The sequence below is a fragment of the Pipra filicauda genome, unplaced genomic scaffold (genome assembly GCF_003945595.2).
Source record: "Pipra filicauda isolate LSUMZ 115617 unplaced genomic scaffold, ASM394559v2 scaffold12_size5214236_pilon, whole genome shotgun sequence".
Lineage (NCBI taxonomy): Eukaryota > Metazoa > Chordata > Aves > Passeriformes > Pipridae > Pipra > Pipra filicauda.
The window spans coordinates 4,714,651-4,737,609 of record NW_024103763.1 but is presented as its reverse complement, the minus strand read 5'-3'; the positions used below and the strand labels follow the sequence as shown (position 1 = coordinate 4,737,609).

The window sequence follows — 22,959 nt, the reverse complement described above, 5'->3', positions numbered from 1 at the left end:
TTTCTTCTACAGTAGTAATAAAAAACAAAAGCATTCAAAGTGAAAAAACAATGTTCTTATACTTTATTCCATATGTTTCTATGGCACTACTATTACTGCTTTGTCAACACAGAAGTTCTCCAGAGTAAGCAAACTATAGCAGAAAAGCAGGTCTAAGAACTAATAAGAACTATACCTGAATGAGTCTCAAAGAAGAGAGTCTACCTTCTGGATTTCAGCAATGAAACAGTAAAGAAGTGAACATGCATCAGGTATGAACAGAAAAACTAATGATTAATTAATAAAAGGAAGAAATGAAAGACACATGAACAACACTTAGTTAAACCAACATGAACTACAATTATCTAAGTATAAACATAAAATAGCCACTTGCAGTTACTAGCAGAACAGAAAGTCACAGTGGGTTAAAACATACACGTGCCAAACAAAACAAAAAGAGCAGGATAACATCATCCTATTGCACAATTAGGACAACTAACTGGAAACTACATGCTAAGCATGCTAAAAAGTACCTTCTACAAGCTTAGAGAAACAGGAGCTTTTTTAGGTCACAGCCTACCATGCTGACATTTTGGCCAGAGAAGCTGAATTTGCTTACCTCCTGTAAAAGATCTGCTTGTTCGATGGCTTTAAGAACATTTTTCTTGGAAGTCTCCTGAACTTCCCCTCCTAAAAGGAACTCATCCAGAATGAAATAGGCTTTTTCAAAATTGAAGATGATATCAAGTTCACATACCTAAAATGAACATCAGGTATTATTGCAAAGCGGGAGGATACTCTCACTTGAGGTACATCCTCTCACAAAACTTAACTTGTTCACAGCTTCACCAAACTTCACCAAATCATTACCTAAGGCTATAGCCTTGTACAAAATGGGGCAATAATAAAAATCAGTCCTTGGAGGGGAAAAAAAAATAAAATTTTTTGCTTGAGTTAGAAACAGTTACAGCAACCTCTGAAAAACACTTCCATCATTGTTAAAAAGGGTTCAATTCACAACCATCTGTATTATGTGGCTCTTCAAGAGGTAAGAGAATATCCCTATAAAAGTTGTCTTCTTGACTGTAGTATCTAAAGGCAGGCCACGCAATCTTACAGAAAAATGTGAAGACAATAATCTCAAATTTTTTACTCATCCTGTGCATTCCCTAGTCAGAAGGACTAGGAAGGCAGAAGAACAAGCAGCAGTTTTTCTACAAGTGTCAATGTATAGTACAACAGTTTTTCTGTGTTTGCTGTTTGGGTAAGCAGATGTCTGTCTTGTCTTTCCTTACCGTTCCTGCTACTTCACAACCAACTGCTTCCTTTGGAAGCAGATGTAAGAAGTGCTCACACACTAGAGCAGTGCCAGAAGGAAAGCTGCCTAAACAGAAAGCTAAGAATAAGATTTTATCTGACCTCAAGTGAAACTACTATGAAATGAAATAAATACAGGCAATTACCACCAGATTAATAACAGCTCTTCTCCCAAATCCATAATTTAATTCCATATTTTAACAGTTATATAGGCAACCATCAGTTTGGCCAAGCAAGTCACATAAAATGTGTTTGTTAGATGCATCTTTTCAACAGCTAGTTGGTTATGTTTTTATAAAAGTCCTGTGGGTATAAAACAAAATGACAAAATATAAAGAAACTAACTCACACTGCCAAAATACTTGTCAAGAAGTTCTACATAGCGATGAATTATTTCCAGAGTTATTAGTTCATTGTCCTGATCTTCAATAGCACAGCAGAAATAGAGACTTGCATATCTGTAAAACAAAATAATCCTGATGTGAGTATAGGAGCATGAGAAAAATGAATGTGCTTGAGGAGTATCGCATTCTCAGCTGCCTTTCATACTCAAGTTTAGCATATTGTTCCTCTAAATCAACAGCCAAGCAAGTCACAGAATCACAGAATATGCGGAGTTGGAAGGGACCCACAAGGCTCATCAAGTCCAACTCCTGGCCCTGCACAGGACCATCCCCAAGAGTCACACCATGTGCCTGAGAACATCGTCCAAACGCTTCTTGAACTCTGTCAGGTTTGGTGCTGTGATCACTTCCTGGGGAGCCTGTTCCAGTGCCCAACCACCCTCCGGGTGAAGAACCTCTTTCTCATATCCAACCTAAACCTCCTACCAAAGAGCAGCTGAAAGACCAGAAGACATACACATGTACAAAAGGGATCTGTCTCCTTGAGTCCAGAATGACTTCAGTCTTCACTATCCTTTAGGTGATGGAAATAAATTAGCCAAAGAAGTGGCTGGAAAAGGAAATGTATTTGATTTTCTGGTCTCCTGGCAGAGTTCTGAGGCATGATATTTTCTCTACTGTCTGTAACATCCAAGCACCAGTATACTAATCAACAGACTCAATCTTAAATCTTTATCACACAAGCTACACACAGAAATATTAAAAACTACAGAAAATGCCTTGAGAAAGACAAATTGAATTAGCAATTAGAATTTGGTCTTTAAAGAGAATTTAACAAATTCAAAAAACTCCAAAACCAACTCTTATGTCATATACCCCAATTACTATTAAGCCAACAACTAAATCACTACCAACTGTCCTGGCATCAGATTAATGAGAGGCCATCAAATAGTTTCCAACAATCCACTTCCATCTTGGAAGACAGAATTCTTCAGATATGATAGGGTTCCACTTTAATAAAAAGACCAACCAATTCCACTGTGCCTACCATACATTTGTTCAAGTCATGTTTAAAAAAGCTGATAAAAAAACCAAAACAGGAATGAAAGCTGAAAACCCCATTTAGTCTTTTCTAAAGTGCCCAAACCATATGCTGCTCAGTCACACATGGCACAAACCAGACTTCAAGTACCACCTGTTGTAACTGCTAATTTACATGAATCAGAAACAGCTTTTGTTTGCCTCTTTAGAGCGGACAATTGGACACATTAAACAGTCTGAGAAGTCAGCCCTACCGAAAAAGAAGTCATTCAGATGTGAATGCCAAATTTAAGGTGCGTACCTGTTTCCCATACAGCGAAATCCATGCAGCTTTTAAACATTACATATATTTTATCAGGTGGAACTTTGTAAACCCCTAAAGAAATTGTCAAGAGTTTTTGGCTAGAAGTTCTGCAAAAAAATGCTGTATTTTGAGCTGTGTTCAAATTTGTCTCTTAGACACTCATCCAGTACCATTTACCAGCAAAAAGTGTTCCCCCCCCCCCACACACTGCTCTGACTCAAATTGCCATGGCTTCATTATGAAGGATTAATCAGAATAACTTTTATACAAAAGCTTTAAACCATAATAAAATGTTACTGCCTGTGATTTTTTCCATCCTACCACAAAACATGATGGGAGAAGAGACGAAGACACTTCCACTGAAGGACAACATTTTCATTACCTCGCTCCTTCATCTCTTCACCATGGGGACTTGTGAGCTCATCAGAAGTCCTATCTGAGCACAGTTCTTTTCATTTTACACTTTTTGTTTGTGCCCCACTTAATTTCAAGGACATTTACAAGTGTCACTGCAGTAGTTTGCAAGATTCAATCTGTACAAGAAATCGAAACTATTTTAAAGAGTACTGGGAAGTGATACTATACAGAAAAAACATGCTTTCAAACCTACTGAGGAATTCATTAGTCAAACTCCATGTTATCATATTTCACTGTAGAAAAAAAGAGCTTTGACACAGTATTTGACATTTACACTAATCACCAGCACTCAGGCCAAATCCATCTAAACAAAGCTTTCATCACCTTCAGATGAGCAGCACTGATTATGATGATGTGTAGTTAAACTGCTTCCTTACAGTGCTTAAACACAAGTTGAACCACATACCAGCAGACCTTATCAAATCAAATCTGACTCAAATATTTTAAGTTTATCCACATGGGACAGACCTTTTGTGCTTTCTATTACTTAAGAGTTAGTCTGGATGCACCGAACTATTTTATGGGGAAAAAAAAATCAAAACTAAAGAAAGGGGCTGGAAAGGGAGACTAACATAAAATACTTTCCCAGAAAGTAGCCTGCTCTCAGTGTCCTCATTTAAAAGAGAATGCAACATACTTTGGAAAGCCTGTATTTGGCAGCTAGTGAGCAGACTACACATTCAAGCTCTGCCAACTGCAGTTCTAGAGAAATAATACTAAGAAACAAAAACTACTCAGAGAGTATCAACACAAAATGGAGGCCTGGGTATCTATTATTATATGCAGATAATATTTTTCCATGTATTTTTTAAGTACCAGCCTTGACTAACGGATCACTACTCAACAAAAGAAAACAAATGCAGATTTAATAAGCCTAAATGGAAAACAGCAAAAGTCTATGAACAAGTCAGCCATCATTGCAAAGGGCATGAGCATACCACAAAGGAATGCTTCAGACCCAAATTCTCAGAGGCAATAGTTTATTGTAATTTTTTTCCCCTGCAGGCCAGGGCTTCAGAAAAATGCGTCCACTTACAGTCTAGAGCAGACACCAAAAGTTTTGCCAAGTGCAGAAGTTTACATGGAGAGTACCCACACAAACATGAGTAAATTACTGTACTCAAGCTGTAAAAGATTTCTGCTCTGCAGGAGCAGATTCTCCATTATGAGCCTGACAGAGACCTGTCTTTCATATGCATCCAATGAAAAGGCAAATTCTGACAGTAAAGCACACACCTACAAGCAAATACAGTGCAGTCTGGAAGAAAGATTCTGCCTTTTTTATTCCTATTGCAATTAGTCTTTTTCCCTCACTAAATATTATTAACAGAATCTTCAAGCTCAGCTCAGCTGCTTACCCTCATTTAGGAAAATATTTTATGATAAATATCCTTCGTTTGTCAGAAAGGGGATGAAAACCAGAGAGACCAAAAGCAGTTTGGACAGAATCTCAGAAATTTTGACCTAAAATGTAATATGGAATTAAAGAACAAAAAGGTAACACAGCAGGTATAAGTACTTATACAAATTCCTGCCTTCAGACAGACGGCCTTAAGATTTTTTTTTGTGATAGGAAACAAATGCATGTATCTCCCTCTCAATAGTTCAGTATTGGGAAGCCTCACAACAGGCAGGCAATGCTTCAGTAGAGTTCTCCACTACTCTGCTCACAGCCAAGTTCAGTAACTCTGCTGCAAGATCCCATCTCTGTGGGGCAGAGAAAATCCTGCCAGCTCAGTGGCATTCTCCTACTAGGTGAGACAACATCTGCTTAAAGTCATCCCTGGAAGTTTGTCACCAGGTAAACTTGCAAACAAACCATAAGTCTGTCAGCATCAGTCACTTTGCATGTAGATCCTAACTGCAGAAGTTTAAAGCTTAGAGAGTTTGGCACAATCAGAACCAAACTGTAAATGACAACCAAGGGGCAGACAGGTTCTTAAGGGAGCCCAAGGATCTGTGGTTTGGTGATAGCTGCCCAAATGAAAACTAGGACCACTAATATGTTGTGCCTAACAAAAGATTTTTTCTCATCCCAAAAAATTTACGCATTTCTTTAATAAAACAAGAACTTCTGAGACTCCAGGACAGAGTCTACCAAAGCTAAGTATTTCTTTTACAGTTTCTTATTTCAGCAGGGCTATACCCCCCAGTAGTTTTAAAAATGAACAAGAACATGATACTGATAGTTCTCTAAAAAAAAAGCTGCTGTTTCTTGATGCTGAGGTCCTTCTAGTGCCACATGAACAAGAATCCTGTACTACGAAGGCCTAATCTAATTAAAATTATCAAACCCAAGTATCTAATTCACTATAAATGCTGCATTCAGCCAGTTTTACAAAGCTATCTAATCAACATCATAATAGCAATTTTAACAGATTTTTGGCAGCTAAGTTGTACATAAAGTAGAACAGGGATCATGCCAACTGCTGGGCACATCCCGCTGGTCACATGGCTGTACCTTCCATTCATAATAATTAAAGTGAAAAGGCACACTACCTGCACAAGGGGCTCTTCCATTGCAACTTTCAGTGGAGAGAGGGTAAAAAGAAAGTTCTAAAACTCAATCTGCTGTAAGTCTTTAACATAAACTATGATATTGGTTATGTCATGCTAAAGTAAAAGGTAATTGCCACAACATCAAGGGCAGTAATGACAGTTTAATAATTTCATATTGCAAACACAGTTCCAAACTGACACATAAAAACGAAGCCACAACCCTTAATCAAATAATCAGTCAACAATAACTAAATCCCATGAACGCAATTAACCAAATGCTAACAAAGTAAAATTTATATAAAATCAGTTATTCTCTGATTTCTGATTTTGCCTGCATTATACTACATAATGAAAATAATTCATACTGCCAGATGTCAAAACAGTGAACAGATGAGGTCTTCAAATAAAAAAAAATTACATTCTAAGTTCCTTTTTTTTAGTAAAATTAGAAATTTTAACATTTAACACATTTTTTCTGCCACAGGGGGAAAGTTTCTAATTTGTTGTGTGCAGATGATTCCCCCCTCTATTTTCATAAAGTGCAGTTGTTTTTGGCTTCCCATATTTATTTTTTTTCCCAGCAAGTCACTTAAAATCTCTCTGATTCTTCAAGTCAGAAGCTCACATCCTTTTTCAATCTTCTGTTGCCTATCTGCCTGAAAAACACTCTTCCAATCCAGCTACAGAATATGCATAACCCAATTCATGAAGCATGACAAAAGCAGGGTGCCTTTCTGTCTTGTTTTGTAGTGTTAAAGGAAAAAAAATTAAGAAGGCAATGACTGAGCCTATGTTGCAAATGTTATCAATGCTCATGTATGAAACCAAGCAAAATAAAAGTTACGCCACACATGTTCAGATGGATTTTAAGTTCTGCTTTCTTGAAGATTCATTCAGAAAACATCCTATAAAAATGAAACACTACAGAGCTAAGGAGGCTAATCAAAATAGTTTAGCTGTCTTAATAAATGTTAAGTATCATAAGGAAGCTAAAGCTACAGACTTGCCAATTTTGCACTTGAGTTCATTCTGTTCTTGCAAAAAGGTACAATGATGAGACACTTGAGTATACTTCCAATAATGCCAACCATTCTTTGAGCAGCAATATCTAGGTCAATTCTCCTACATGTGGACAATAAATACACTCTAAAAACAAAACCGGCACAAATTGCAGCAATTCAAGACTCATAACAGTAATATGCACATGCAACATGTACAATAGCACTGTGCACATACTTTTATAGATTATACTGAAAAACATTTGCACCAGCAGGTTCAGATCCTTCCCAGCAATAGAGCAGATCTCAGTAGAGATGCTCAAGAGGCTCTTGTCTGTAAGCAATTGGGAGCACCTTTTGCAATTTCTCAAAGCACACAAAGTTCCAGCAGGTGTGTTTCTCTTTAAGCCACCCACCTTTTCAGCTACAAAAAATAACCCTTTTCAAAGAAATCACACTAGCTGGTACTCATCATCTTTAGTTATGGTGTGGTGATTGGAAAAAGTCCCACAACTATAAAAGCTGTCAGTGTTAATCAGATACAGGAATCTAAACTATCACTTCTTATAGCTAGTCCTTCTGGTGACGGTTTAGAAAAAAAAACCCCAAAACTAAAAGTAAGGCAAGATTTGAGATGTTCATTAGCTTGGTACAAGCTCATCTTTAGCAATTTCATAGGCTCCCTGTGCCAGATTGGTCTGCAGACAGTGAAATAAGCTACTGCAGTCAGCTGTGCACACCAGCAGTCCAGCAGACAGACTGCAGTCTACGTCCGGTCAAAAATGCTCTAAATGCATCTCCCAGCAAATTTCTTCATTCTCCTTGAACACAGGATCCACAACACACTACTGAGATGCAAGAACACCACAATTTCCAGTAACTCAAATGGTCATACCCACCAGCTCCTTAGACACAAAAGGGCATGGCAAATAGTTGTTAACAGCAATAAAACAGGGGGGGAAAGCAGTTATGTGGAATCATCCCCAGAACAGTTACTGCTGTTCCAGACTGGGTAAGGAAGGGAACAGACGGCCCTACTCATGCCTCATTTTTCTGATCTAGTCTCATGGAAGCCCAGCTGGAAAAGCACTTCCAGGTACTATCACTTAAGGAAACATACCAAGTGTTTGAGCAAGCTGGTCTACACGCATGTACAAGACGTTCTGTGAGGAAATTGAGAGGCAGAAGAAAACCCTGTCCATGCTTTCTTCCAGCACAGCCTCATGCATTGCTCCTCTTTCCTCCTCGTGTTAAAAAACCACATGCAAGTAATATTCAGAGCAGCAATATTCACAAGTGTGACATTACACACACCAATGTCTGTATGAAAACAGGACTTAAAACATCTAAACATATTTGATTCTACTCATTCCAACTCAGAATATCCTGTGATTCTGTGATTTATTACAGTGGAAAAGTTACAAACTCTTAATTTTGGCTCCAGTTCTCTCTGTCCTACCTACAGAGAATACAACAACATTTATTGTAGGGCACAAATTACCTACCATTTCAAAGAGAAAACAAGAACACATAAACCTTATCAAGTTTATACCTAACTAGAGAATGAAGATAACTCAAGACCTTGTAGCAGCAGCTTTACCTGGAAGAGATGTATCCCATCCCATCAGGAGGTGGATTACTGCTTTGTGGAGAAAATTATGTTCACACTACCACATTTTGATACATTCTAAAGACCAGCACAAAGATAAAAAATGCATGCCAAATACTCCTAGAAAGGTTAGAGAACAAGTGAAAAATTAAACTACTGCAAAAAAACTGACAGAGTTTGTTTTAGTACTTGCACTAAAACACAGCTAGCCATGATTCCTTCAATTAGAAGAAATCCCTTTTTGTGTTCATAGCCAAAAAAAAAATAAAATTCAAATGAACCAAACTAAGTACTCTAAAAAATTTCCTTATTTCTATGAGCCTTAAAAAGCAAGTTATATTTTCATCTGATTTATGAAGTCATTGGCTGACATGCACATTTAGAAAATTCTCCTTTATCACCTATTACATCTGAAATGCCTACCAATATGAAGCATGTATGGACTGTGTGAACCTAAGCAGAGTACCAAGAACCGCCACTCCTTATGAAAGTAGAAGGAAAGCTCATTTCTTTTCTTCAGTACATTTCTAAATGCATGAGTGATTTTCCATACATGAATGATTCCTACTTGGTTATCAAATTAGATTCAAGGCAAAAGTCACTCTTCTCTGTAACCAGCAGAGGGAAGGGAAAAAAACCAACACCAAAACAAAACAAAACACAAACAACCTTCATTATTTTCCTGCTACTGTTTGTGATGTATGGCAATTACGAGGTTAGTGAGACAGAACAACCTTTTGTAGACAATCTTCAGGTCTCTCCATTCGAGGAAACTGCACATTTTCGGTTTGCGGGCTAATACCGTTTGAACAAGTTCCCTTGTGATTTTCTTCTTTTCTTTGTCAGATAATGGGACATACCACTTCTGGAGTCTCAGTTTCCCCTGGCGACTAAAAAGCAACATAAACTGCATCTGTTGAATTACAAGGAGGAAAAAAAAAAAAGCATTAATCTCAGTCTCTGAGTTTTAAAAAGATATCTGTGAGAAAAACCAAACAGGAAGGAGGACAGACATCCAAAAACCCTAACTGTATTTCTATAGCACTGGCAGATGTTATACAAGATCTGGAAGTACGAATAGTACAAAGGATTCCGCTGAGCAAGGTCAGTCAAGCCAAAGGCAGTAGAAAGCGCACACAAGTTTCAAAAGCAGATGTCAGAACCATCGGGTGGCGAGTGAATACACCCAGATTTCAGACAAGCCACGTCCAGCACCGGCACGGTTGCATTTCCGAAAACGACAGAAAAAACCCAGCACAGCAGTCTCTTCAAATACCCAAACTCATTTTCAATTCACCGGATCAGAGCCTTACAGCAGCAGCAATTTGCACCTAAGATCTTTCCGAAAAGCCTCGGAATACTTTAAAAGGTATTAAACATCCCAGCGGAGAGTCCTACGGCACAGAAAAGCCAAGTCTTTTCCCAGGTTACACAAAAGGAGGAGAGATTAAGTGCTTTCCCTGCGGTCCTATGTTCCAGGTCTCGCTTCCTCCAAAGGAGTGATGTTGCAATTATATTTTAAGAGGAACTCGCAGGGCTGTGTTTTTTTCAGCAGCTGTAACATTAAAGGAAATGGGCTTTTTTGGGCTTTTTTTTGTCTTTTTTTTTTTTTCTTTGCGTTTTTACTCAAAGTTGTATCGCGCTGGGGAAGTTTCCCAGGCAATGTGACAGATATGAAATAGGGCGAGAAAGCTCAGCCTGGTCCCGGGTGACAAGTGCGACCAAGCGCCAGCCGCGACGAGCGGCGGCCGCGCCCGCAGCGGGTCCGCGGGGCCGGGGCGGGGGCAGAGCCGCGCAGCCCCCTCAGCCCCACAACATCCCTCCCGCCCCACCCGCCGGCCACAGCACCGCCCTGGCTCCCCACACGCGGAGAGGGAGGCGAGCCCAGCTCCGCGCGGCGTGTGCTCACCGTGCCCGGGGGAGAGCGGAGCTGAGGAGGAAGAGGAGGATGAGGCAGCGCTACCCAGAGCGGCTCCGGCTCCGCGGGTGCTGCCGCGGCGGCCGCCGAGCGGGACTGAGGGAGGGGACGACGGAGGACGGGAGGTGCCGCCGGCGCGAGCGCGCGCGCGCCCCAACGGCCGCCGCTCCCCCCGCCCGCGCGGGCAGGGCGGGGGCGGGGCCGCGCTCGCGGGGGGGCGGGGCCGGGAGATGAAGGAGGCGTGGCCTGGGCGCCTCCGAACAAAACTTTATGAGCGGCCACCGCGGGGGGGGACGAGGGTGGGGCTGTCACCCAGAGAGCTGGGCCATCACCCAATCAGAGCAGTGACGGGGGGCGGAGAGGAATGGGTACTGACCAATGGGAGGGAGGAAAACGCGGCGGTGGGCGGGGCCGGGACCGGAGGCGGGGCCAGGGACCCTAATCCGTGTGGCCCGAATTGGGATAGGCCGGCGGCCCGCGCGGCAACAGCCAACCAGGAGGCGCGGCGCACATAGCGGTCCACGGGCAGCCAATGGGCGGGCGCGGCGCGGGGCCGGGGAAATGACATCAGTCAATCAGGCGCCCGGAGACCGAGACCCCGCCCGTGGCCCCTCCGGCCCCCAGCGGGGCGGGGGGAAGGGAGGGAGGGGCGGCTGGGCCGCGCATGCGCCGCGCGGTGTTTGCTTCCAGCACGTGCGCGCCCGGGGGGGCGGGGGCTCAGGGAGCGCGCGTGAGGTGGGGGCGCTTCCAGTGAGGGGACGGTCCCTGAGGGGCGACTGAGCCTGCGAGGGATCGGCCCCGGCAGGGGAAGGTGTTTCCCCTAAAGTCACCTTGATTACCAGCTGTAATTAGATCGGCAGGAGCAGCCGCCGACATAGACTTAGCAGTGTTGCGTTTCCCTAATGCTTTATGAAATTGTCATTCATGTGTATCTACAGAGGTTTTCTGTGCCAAAACAGCCCCGATTTGGGGGTTTGATTGGCTGGCTGGCCGGTTTCGGGTTCTTGTGGGTTGCTTTGGTGTTAAAATTCTAATGAAGATGGGGCTGAAAATACATAGTGTTTCCACCGGTGTTAGGTGGAAGAAAGAGCGGTGTCCCTCCAAGCCGAAGTTGAAACACCTTATAATAAAAAAACCTTATAATAAAAAAACTTGTAATAAAAAAATAAAAATAAAAAAAAACCACAACCCCCCCCCCCAACCCTAAAGCTCTCAGCGTCATCTGTGTTCACCCCCGCCCCCAGAGTAAATGATCGGCAGCACTGACCCGACCGCGCCGATCCGATAATAGTGTGACAGGGATCTCCAGATCCCGGGAAAGGGTCGTGCTCCCGCCGCCGCTCCCTCAGGAGCAGCTCCCAGAGCCTCGGGATGTGTCACGCTTTTATTACTTTCTATTATTGACACTTAAAGAAAAAGCCCATTCTTTTGGCTGCGAAACGGCTGTGGCAGCAGAAACCGGCGCTGGAAATGCTTTTGTGTAAAAAATGTGCATGGTCTGAAAGGAAAGCAAATTTTCTCGCGTTTCAAGGAATGCTGTAGTCAATTGTACTTGAGGAAAAGTGCAAATATATTCCTGATTTTATAGTAGAGATTATAAATGTAAGAGAAAAGTGACATGAGCACAAGGAGTGAAACCAAGCTGAATGGATAAGGCAATTGGAGTGTTAGAGGTCGTGTAGAAAGTGAGAACTGCTGTTGTAGGGGCTTGTTTCTGTCACATTTAATGTTTGTTGAGCAGCCGTCCCGTTCTCATCTGAACCTGCCTTCCACCAAGCACAGGAACAGATGTGTGTGGATCTGATACCTCACAGTCTCCCCCTTACACCAGGGTGTTACTTTGTCCTCCGTAGTTGCCACGCATTGCAGTTCTGCTTGTTTCCTGTGAGGTCTAAAATATCCTGCTTTTCAGAAAGCTTTCATAAATTATCTCTTTCCTAAGCTGCCCACTATTCTTGAATTCAGCATATCCCATGATTCTCCATGCATGCACACTTCAGGGGCTTTGAGATCTTCTAACTCATGATTTAAGCCAGCAGCCAACTTTTATTTCTCTTCATCTGAGTGACTTACAGTTTATTAGCATTGTTATGGTAATGGGAGCTCCAAAATTAATTTCTGAACGAGTCACATCAGACCTATGTTATGATTTGTCACTTCCCATCTCAGTGAAATATTTCTGCATATGGATCAAACCACACATTCTGCAAACACAGTTCATTGGAATCAGGTGAACTACCCAGATGGTTCAAGAAATGTCTGTGTTTTGGTGGCATAAAGTCTCAAAGCTCCAGTGATTCGTTTTTTGTTTGGTTGGTTTTTTATCTTGTATCTTTGTTTCATTTTTTGGTCAGATTTTACTGGCCATTTTCAGTGTATGGTTTCATACAGTGATACAAGGGTAATTGTTCCACTATTTTCCTCCCTCCTCTCTTTTACTTGGCTGAATTTCTTCATACTATAACCTGGAGTTTCTTCATTAAATCGCCTGGGCAGAATCACTCTGCTATATGCAGTTTCAGGTGGTATGATAAGGCATGTGAGACCAGTGGTATGTCAGGTGTGCTGGAAAATGTGTCTAGCGAGATCCAACTGAAAGGAATCTTTCTGTCTTCCTCAGCCTGTCTTGCCTTCTTATCCCTGCTTCAGACAGAGGGGGCAATGTTCTGAAGCCTGCCCGGATCACCACCCCCGCACTTCTTTAAGTCATTTCTCTCAAAATGACCTGGCTTATTTTAAGCAGTTTAAGGTGTGATTCCATGTTGGTTTCAGATGATCTAAATCCCGAGTTCTCCCACCCACTCCTCCCATTTCCAGCTCCATGTTCCCATCTCTTTTCCTGTGCAGGCACTTTGCTGCAGCTCACGTTGCCAACAAGGCTGGTTTCAGCTGTACAGGTGACTGAGGGAGTCAACTTCAGGACTGAGCTGTGTTGTGAGGCAGTGACAGAGGTAATACTGTCTCTTCTGTTTGTCCTGTTTCTTTCAGGAACTTCAGAAGAATTACCGTTTGTTGGGTTTTTTTCAGTGTTGCAATTTGTACCAATTATACTGACTCCATCGTTTGTTCCTGTAAGAAATTATCCTGTCGCTTACCCATTGAACTAGCAATACACTGAACTAGGTGTATTTATCAAATTGATAAAGAGATATATGATGCTTAAAACAATAATATAATAGCCTTTGAGTATTCCACAAACCCGTGACAATGCAGATGTCAATGCAGTCTAATTTTAGACATGACACAGTGAGTCTTCTGTTTGTTAGCTTTTGTTCGTTGTCTTATATCCAGCTTGATGATAACCCCTGGTTTATTTTGGATGGGGTTTTTTTTTCAGCTGCTATAGTTGTAGAATCCTTGGTATTCCATTTTAGATGTAAGGCAAGTCTTCAGGGGATATATTCATTGACCATAAGACATTTGGGGTCCTCAGCCAAGACTTTGCTTTTTAAATTATTTCCAGCATGACTTCAGACACAGAAGAGAACTGCCTGGAGCTGGAGAGAGAGGTAGGAAGGAAGCTTATATCAAATAAGCTTATATCATTAAATTTTTGGGGATTTGATGGTATGGTTTATGTCAAATTTTGAGGCTTAGTTTGTTTGTTTTTAATTAATTAGACTACAGTTGGTTTGTCTGGAAAACTGGGTCTTAAACAAAAATTAAGAAGGCCAACATCCTGGCATTTGGCACTTCATGCATGTTATTGCCAAATCTGAAGCTCATGAAAGAATTTTATTGTGTTTTCACTGTTAGCCAAAATGATTGGTAAACCAAAAGGCCTTTATAACATGAACTAGTCATTAATTCCAATGGAAAATTTGCTTACTAGATTTTAACAGCTTTTTTTGTTTCTTCACACAGTATTTAGTAAAGAAAGGGTTTGCTCCTGCCTCCCTTTCAGCCATCTCAGCAACTTAAAAAGGAGAGCAACATACTTTAAGAGTGCATGCTGTGTCTTTGCAGTCCACCACTGACGTAGGTGGATGTGTGAGTAAGACTCATTTTGTTGTTAATTTATCTTCTTGATGCTCAATATCAGACTCCATTTGCATTGACTGAATAACTGTGGAGTCATTATGAAGGCTATACAAACTACGTTACTACCCTTGGAAGTGATTACTGCTGAATTTTTGCCTCTTAAGCCTCCAAACAGGATATTGCATTATTATATGCAATTCTCTTCCCTGATGTACTGTCTGAGTATTGGCCAAACCATCAGTGTACCACTGTGATTCATGCAGAACACTAACCTCTGTGGAGCCGAAGTAAGTATACATAAGACTGTAAATGATTTTCATTGCGATGCCCCCCCCTTTTTTTTAACATGGAGCTCTCACTCTTGATGAAATGCTATTAGGTGCAATGTAGCAGCCAGATTGCTAGATGCTACTAAATCATCAGATCATGGCTGGTGTCCTTACTCGCCTGTCTTTTCTGTGTAGGGATTACAGGTTTGCCTGTTGGAGACTTGTGGACATTGGAATTCTTTTAAACATGATTGGTTTCCAACAGACACGTGTGGCTCTCAGACACATGGATATCAGTCCATATGTGTGATAGGTAGAATTACAGAACGAGCGTCACGGATGTTCATCCTTGAAGTTGAATTTTCAGAGCTGGAGGAATAGTTCGAAGCTGAGGTTGGTCTTCCAACCTGGTTATGAGAATTACAGAGTATAAACCATGCCTTACATGCGTCATTTGCTTTGGAAAATAAAAACCTGTTTTGAAAGTATTCGAATATGCAGAAATGAGGAGAGTGGTACATGCCAGTCATTGAGGGCTTCCTCTTAGTTGCCGTGTTTATTAGCCTGAGCCTGGTGCAAGGCACAGCAGCCATTTGAATAAGACACGCACAAGCCAGCTGGTAGCATTGGGTGTGTTGGGCTAGTGAGCAGCAGATTTCTTTCTTACTTAGGTCATGTTCTTATCTTTTGCTTGTCCATGTTTATATTGGAGTAGCGCTCAGAGGCCCCAGAACTGAAGAAAATAACTGCACTGCAGACATTTATGAAGTTGTTATGGCTCCTAACGCTTCTTCCTGCTCCACTGCTACAAACTCTGCCATAGTGCAGCAAAGAACTGAATGGCTTCCGAAAGAAGTGTGTGAGGAAACGTGAGGAAGTGGCTGGAAGGAATGGAGAGAGGAAAAGAGAGGAGGCTGGGATTTCTGAGAATGCATCAGTACTTTAAGGAGTTGTTGAATACAGCATCTCACATATATCTTGCTCATCCTGCTGCCACTGCCATTTCTTAAGTGGCTGATGCTGCAGGTTAAGCTGTATGTGCTTGCTGGATCCATCCCCTCAGATGAAGGAGTATTTGGTCAGGCTTGTGTGGAGCTACTCAGTTTTGCCCAGGATGAAGAAATCTTTTTAATATGCCAGAGCATGGTATAGGACTCTGGATAGGCCGCCTGTGAAGTCAGAACACATTCAGAGGAAGACAGTGCGTAGATTTTCCGGTGCACGGTCTGATCATCCTAAATCTACTGAAGTCCTCATTTAGGCATATATTGCCTAAATATATGTCATTGCTCTTAGACATGCCCAACTGATGATCCTGTAAGGCCTCTTGATCTGTCTATGTGTGGAGACTGATCTAACATACCAGGATGTACTGGCTTCTGCACCAAAGACAGAATCCATTTTCCAACTTCAGACTTTTCCAGATTGACACATTGCATTGTGTAGCCAGGAAAGAAGATACAGACTTCCACAACAAGTGTCTTAATTTTCAGCACATAGAAACTTTTCATGAAAACTTGGAAACTGCTCTGAATCTGAGATGGCAACCTGAAACCAGAATGTTTCATGTTATAATCAAACCATAAATCTCCCAAACTTCCACGTTGATTCTGCAGTATAACACTAAGCTTTCATTTCAAATCCTTCTGGAAGACTAGTATAACTCCCTGTGTTGTTTTAGAGAAAATATATTGCATGATCTGACTAGTTTTTAGCACTACTATAAAGGGGTGACACAATCTGTAAGGCTTTCCTTTACTGTAACTTTCTTTTTCAGCTGAATTGTTTTAAGAGGAAGAAACCGGGACGGCCAAGGCCTGTAAACCATTTATTGCCCAGTTTTAAAGGCTCAAGAAGAATTTAAATGATGCGTAGGTTTTGTGCTGGCTGTGTCCACTTGTAACAATTTTATCCCTGTGAATTCTCGTTTAAGCTGTCTAGACCCCCTCTGTTGCCATGGCTTTGTGAAGCCTATCTTTGCAGTGCAACCTTTGGCCTTCCTTAAAGCTGCTGAACAGCAATCACAGCAAACATTTTTGCCAGGGGGACATGTGTATCATTTACCTGCGATGTCTATGTTTTGAATCCCTAGGTTTTGAAGGATTTTGAAGAACTAAAGTGCATAGAAAATGAGTGTGATAGAGCTCAGCATGAGGTCTTAGGAAAGCAGAATGTGATTTTATAAACAAAATCTCTGCAAAATACTGTTTCTCTTTATGCTTTCACACCCACATACTTGGAAACATCAAAATGTGTGTGTTCAAATGGCCTGGTCAACATCACATGTGTGATCACACAGAGGATAAGGATACTGTCTGTTTTGTCCTCATTGTGCCTCTGGGCTTCTTGATTGGTAAGGAAACTGATTTTGGAATTGCTTTTTATACTCTCTAGAAGGGGATAGTGTAAAGAGTACTTTGTCTCACTGTTTTGTTTCACTCTTCAGAAATCCATGAATGTCATGAATGTTTGTTGCCTTTGTGTATTTTGTGGCCCTGCATTTGTTCTTTGTCTTGTTTGATACCTTATCTTTAGGTCACTTTGTTCTTTCTCTTTGTTCAGATACCTTTTTAACACGTGTTCTACTGCTTCATCGGGCACTTTCACATACACACACAGACACACTTCCACTCAGACTCTGTTAATGCCAGTCTTAATATTTGTTTCAAATCGCTGCAAAAGAACCAAGTAGCTCCTCGTTTTTCCCAAAACACTTTGTTCTTCAAGAGCAAGCCTCACTTTTTATTTTGTCTGTACAGGAAGATATCAAATACACTTAGAAACCTATCCCAGTAAGAAGACCCCATTTACTCTCTGACTTTAGGATTCTGCCCTAATCTAGAGGGTCATTAGTGGAACAGAGCCAAAAGGACATTCAATTATTTGCTCAAGTCTGAAAGGCCAGTGTTTCACAACTGCAGAGTGTGCTATTAACAAGGATGAATCCTTTGGCAATGAATCCTTTCTACTGCAAAATACTTGCCGTGTGGAACCTAAGACCCTTATTACAAATTCATGAATGATTTTAATGCATCCTGGCAGCTTTCATAAGCATTGCAGTCATCTGGAAGCAAGTAAAAAAAAAAAAAAGATCATTGGTTTGTACAAAATAATATAGCTATGCTCATATTTGATCTAGCTCTCTAGTGGGAAAGGAATATGTGAAGTTTTTTTAAAAATTAAGAGACATTTCTACTACATTACATCTCACCAGTGGATTTAGAAATCATGTTCACATAAGAGATAATAACTCAATGTAGATCATCAATAAAAGAAAAAAGATGTCTAAAATGAGCACAGTCCTTGGTGTGTTGGAGGAGTTGTAAAATCATGTTGTAAAGCTAAACTACCCATTGTCAGAAAGTAACACTTTAATGTAGGAAAATCTGGCTATCAAGAAGACTTTTCATTTCTTCATTGTATTTTAAAAAATTTTCTGCAAATTGTGAGTTTCCCTTTGAGCACTCCTAGTTTGGAGGCACTGTTTGTTGCAAAGACAAAGCTGTCAAGAAAGGAAAGCAGATCTGAGAGCGAGCGGCTTTTATTTCCTTGGGGCACTATGATGCAAAATGATAGCAACAGTCAACAAGTAACATTTTATGTGGTAGAGGCTTGAAGAAGTATCCAACAGCTGATTTCCACTACAGTTTTCATAATATTATTTTTCCCAGTAAGCAACTGTTATGGAAACAAAAGAGATATTGTGCGATCACAAGTCAGAGAGGAAGCTTTGAAAAGGATGCATTGAAATGAAGAGTGTTCTAGAGCTGCTGTGTATAACACAGTGATATAAGGTCAAAACTAAAGATTCAGACTTCCAAAATTCCATCTCTTATTCCTATAGAGTCAAACACAGCTGTGGTTTGCATAAGGCTCCTAAATGCTTTGAAATCTCTTCCTTCTGTAACGAGAACAGGTTTGTTCCACTTGCTCAGATTTGCCTAATAAATTCACATAAAGAAAGCTTACAATTAATCCCTCTAACCAGTCTGCCATGAAGAATTTACAGTTTAACAGTTTGCTTTGCCACTGATAAATAATATCAATAATCATCATCATCAGAATTAGGCATCCTCCCTCTCCGTTCAGTCATGTGTAATTTGCATTCAGGGATACCAAAGAACAGTGTAGTGAAATCACCCCCAGGCATCTAAACAGTCTGAGGAAATTAAGCTTGTGCATAAACTACATGTCAATTAAGAAAAAATCCTCAAAAAAGAGACCCATGCCTGAAACAGAGCAACAAACCAGGAAATATTTAGGTTGGTTTATATTTATTTACAAATGTTGGTAGCAGATGGTTACCAACATTTCATCAGTGTGGCTGTTTAAGCAACTTAAAAGCTGTAACAAACAGCCTAATTTATGTACCAGCTCGCCTGCTTTAGCCCACTGTTACTCGCGTTACCCAGAACTACTTCCATTACAATTCATCACACAGCTAAGCAGCTAAAAGAAGAAATAGATGCAAGTGCAAAACCAGAAAAGCAGCATGGTTGTCCAAAGCTAGAGATCAGTGGTTTCTCCATCACGGATGCCTGCTTTGAGTGATGTGCACAAACAATCGTTTTCAGAAGATTTCTCACTCTCCTAAGTACAGAGTGTACCTTGGTTATTAAGGCTTGTAGAAACTACAGATGCAGATGCTACCTTAGCTGCTGGTTAGGCATAATTTATCTCAGTACTTTCTTTTTAAGAGAATGTATTTAGCAGATGAATTATAGTCTGATCTTTTCCCACATTACCCTCCTTTTCATACAACAGCCAAGGTGGCTAGGATGAGGTAATAGCTGACAGATGAAGGTGGCTAGTCAAATGGATGTCTATAATACATATTGGTTTAAAAATACTGTCTAAAGAAAGTAAATACAAGTGGGAATCTAAGCTGAATTTCCCCCAAAGAAGGCCTCACACCTAAGAATATTGCATCTGGAATTGTCATACAGGATATACAGTTTTTGTGCATCCTCCATTGAACAGACTTGGGCTCCTCTTTCTCAGATACCTAATTCACTCACAAATTCAAGAATAAAGATTATGTTTTCATAGGCAGCTGGACAGAACTGCTTGTGATACCAAAGTATAGACAGAAGCAAACATCAATTTTATCACCATAAAAAGGATGGACAATATAATGAGCAAACAGTGATTTACAAATGGAAACAGGAATGCTTGCTTTGTAAATATTGTGAACCTGACTTTCTCATTCCTGTTCTAGCAAGAGGTGAGGATCAGAGTAGTCACTGGTTAAGAAGAATGTCACTGCAGATGGCCCAGAGAAGAGTGTACCACCATCATTTCATTGTCTGACTTGGCCTCAGGGCCTGGCTGGTGTCAAAAACCTCTACTCAGCAAGAGCTCAAAGTGTGAGTGTGCACCTCAGTGTCTGAGAAAGTGTAACTGACTGTATATTTGCAAATTAGAAAGCTGCTGACTGCACTCACTTGTTCCTTCCTGGGAAAATTCTATGCAACATCGTAGGAACCAGATGGAGTCTGAACTGGAAATGGGTGTAGTTTGTGCGGATTTAATTGAGTACACTAAAATTACTAAGATGCTGAGAAATTTTTTTCCCCTTTCCTATCTTTAATTTATATGTAGTAAATGCTCAAAACAACTTTTACAAGAAAAATCTCCTCAATTGGGAGTGATTTGCTTTTTAAAAAAGTCTTACCATGTGACATGGCATGTTCCGCAGGAAGTTTTATTTATGACAGGATGTGAATGTTTAGATCCGATGCTTGCAGGGTATATGCCCACTATACACTTCTGAGGTCCTCCCTCAGAGTGGAGCAGCTCTGAGCTTACACATTAGGCCTCCGTGGGAACATTTCCATGTCACAGCTTGACTGATGCTCCCATTGACTCATTGTTCCTGAACCCGTTCATGTGTATTGGAGCATGGAGCAGTAACTCTCTGTGTGGCAGGGCCTGCCATTGTGCCACCCCCAGGAGCCCTGGTGTGCCCAGGGGTGGCAGGGGAGACAAGGACGCAGGGCTACTGGTGTTCTGGTTTTCCAGTGCCCTCACTGCAGCTCCACTCAGTCCAAGAAACAGAGAGGTGCTAAGTTAGTTTTGGGCCTTAAAGCAGTGCCAGACTGAGGAGTGGATGATGGATGTGTGCAGGCTGAAAACTGGCTGAGAGCCCTGAGTAACTTTCCAGTGTAGACATCAACACACTGAGGAAGACTTTGGCAGCATCTCCACTTACCTTGCACCAAGTGCTGAATCATCCTGCTTAGCTGGAATGAGCAGCACCTGGCCAGGGAAGGGGCACCAGGAATGCTGCTGTGCTAAGGGGCTGTGCCTGACTGGGGCTCAGGGAGAGTTTTGGGGTTTGGGACACTCTTGGTTCCTGGATGCAGGCACAGCTGCCCTCCCACCCACACAGGGCAGATGCCTCCAGAGCCAGACAGAGCCAGATGTGCAGGGTTCACCTCTGAGAAAACAGCAGATTCTTCAGACACCAGGCACACAGATTTATGTGGTTGCCCTTTTCTCCCTGTGCTGCAGAGTGGAGCCAATGCCTCACGATCTTTCTGGAGGCAGAAGCTGTGGATCTTACTGGTGGTGGATGCAACCAGTGCCGTTAGACTTGTCTTAGAAGTTTCTAGGAATGACATATTTAGGTTACAGCAGAACACATTTTCATTAGGTGGTGCTGCTTCTGGAGAGAGAGGAGTGCTGAGTAGTAATCATTATTATTGCTTTAACAGATTGTATCTGTGCTCATCTGCCACCTGCCACTCTAAGTACTGTACTGTAAAGAGACCCCCGGTTTTAAATCCTAGTGGGTGACCTTATTATCATTTCCATGTTTACCAAGCCCACAGAAACCTGGACCCAAACTATGGAATTTAAAAATAAATACATTGAAGGATTCCTTTGTCTTGTGGTTTGGCTTCTCGGTCTTTATCATCCATATAGGTAATTTTTCATTTTTCTCTCTACAGCAGGCTAAGATTTTAGTTGCAGGAAGAAGGGAAGGAAGGGAGGAAGAGAGTAGGAAAGGACACAAGAAATGAAGGAGAAGAGGGAAGAAGGGGAAGAAGAAGAGGGAGAAGGGAAAGGAGAAATAGAAGAATAGCAAGCAAGAAAAAAAGAAAAAAGAAAAAAATTCTACATAACAATACCAGGAACTCTACCTTTAAGAAAAGTAACAGGTAAGCTAAGTTTCACATAACACAGAAACAGTAGTTCTGTCAAGATATGGCTTGCTAAACAAGAGTGAAAGGCAAAGTAAGTGAATGTATTTTATCTATCAGTAGCTTGTCAGCTCAAAATTATCCATGCCAGCATGGACATTAACAGGGTTGTAAAGCTACTCCATTCCCTGCTCATAAATTCCCTGGCTTGAATTAGTGAACTTGAGATTTCTTGTCCTCTTGGTACTCGTGATCCTTGGGACTGTAACCCACAGCAGTGTAGGTATTGGGTTACCTTGGTACTGAATTTTATTTTATTTTATTTATTTTCTGAAGTGAGAGATCTAGGATTTCAGGCTTTTCAGGCTTTTTCTTTTTCAGTGTAAAACACTTGAGTGCTACCTTTACTTTCTAGGCTATTTAATATGCAGGTGCAGAAGGACAGAGTAATTTGGGATCTCTGGTTTCTCTAGCTGTCTGAGGGTCACAGATGTGATATCAGAAAAGGAGTTAAGACAGTGGGGGAGCCAGGAATAACTGTCTGGGTGATGCTATGAAAGCACGAAATTATTTTGGGCAAAAGACAGTGCTCTGAGCTTTGTCCGGAGGACCAACCTCCCTAAGACCTGCCCAGGCAGTTACCCGGGTCAGCATGAGAGATGGCATAGATTGTGTTGAAAGTGTGGCTTTGGACCCTAATGCTGTGTAAGTCCCTACATTCACTGATTTAATAGAGATATCCGAGTATACACCACTGGCAAGTTTGGCCATGTCTTTAATTTATAATCCAAGGACTTTGTCACAAATCTGGAGAAAGTTACTCCAAAATGTGATCCTCAACACGGGTAACAGTGTCATTTTAACGCAAACTGTGGATTGACTGTGGTCAAAGGTTTGTGGTATGCATTGCTTCAGTTTTAAATGTGTGTCGGAAGAATTGATTTTGTAGTTGAAAGGCTGATAATGCTGTTATCCTTGTTCAATTTTTTAGCACCATCTGTTCTTCCCAAGTAGAAATTCCTGACAAATCATAGGAGCAAAAGCTGACTTTATTTCTCCATGCAGCAGGCGAACCATTAGAATTACCAAAATCTGGTTGGGCAAAGAAATACATTTATAAAATGATTGGTTTAAGTCT

At 41.3% G+C, this 22,959-nt stretch overlaps 1 protein-coding gene across 4 annotated transcripts in view; it reads right to left on the bottom strand.

Annotated features, from left to right (window-relative positions):
* AP1S2 (adaptor related protein complex 1 subunit sigma 2) overlaps window positions 1-10,558 on the bottom strand; it is a 31,207-nt gene extending 20,649 nt beyond the window's left edge. For 2 of the 4 annotated variants that reach the window (XM_027738178.2, XM_027738179.2), the window contains exons 1-4: window positions 10,418-10,557; window positions 9,243-9,421; window positions 1,646-1,754; window positions 599-736 (exon numbers count right to left, since the gene is read on the bottom strand). In XM_027738178.2, the coding sequence (XP_027593979.1) occupies window positions 599-736; window positions 1,646-1,754; window positions 9,243-9,421 (426 nt within the window). In that variant the 5' untranslated portion in view covers window positions 10,418-10,557. Of the gene's footprint in view, window positions 1-598; window positions 737-1,645; window positions 1,755-9,242; window positions 9,422-10,417 lie in introns of all 4 variants that reach the window. The other 2 variants (XR_003543904.2, XM_027738177.2) reach the window with 2 other exon arrangements.
* Between the last annotated feature and the right edge of the window lie 12,401 nt (window positions 10,559-22,959).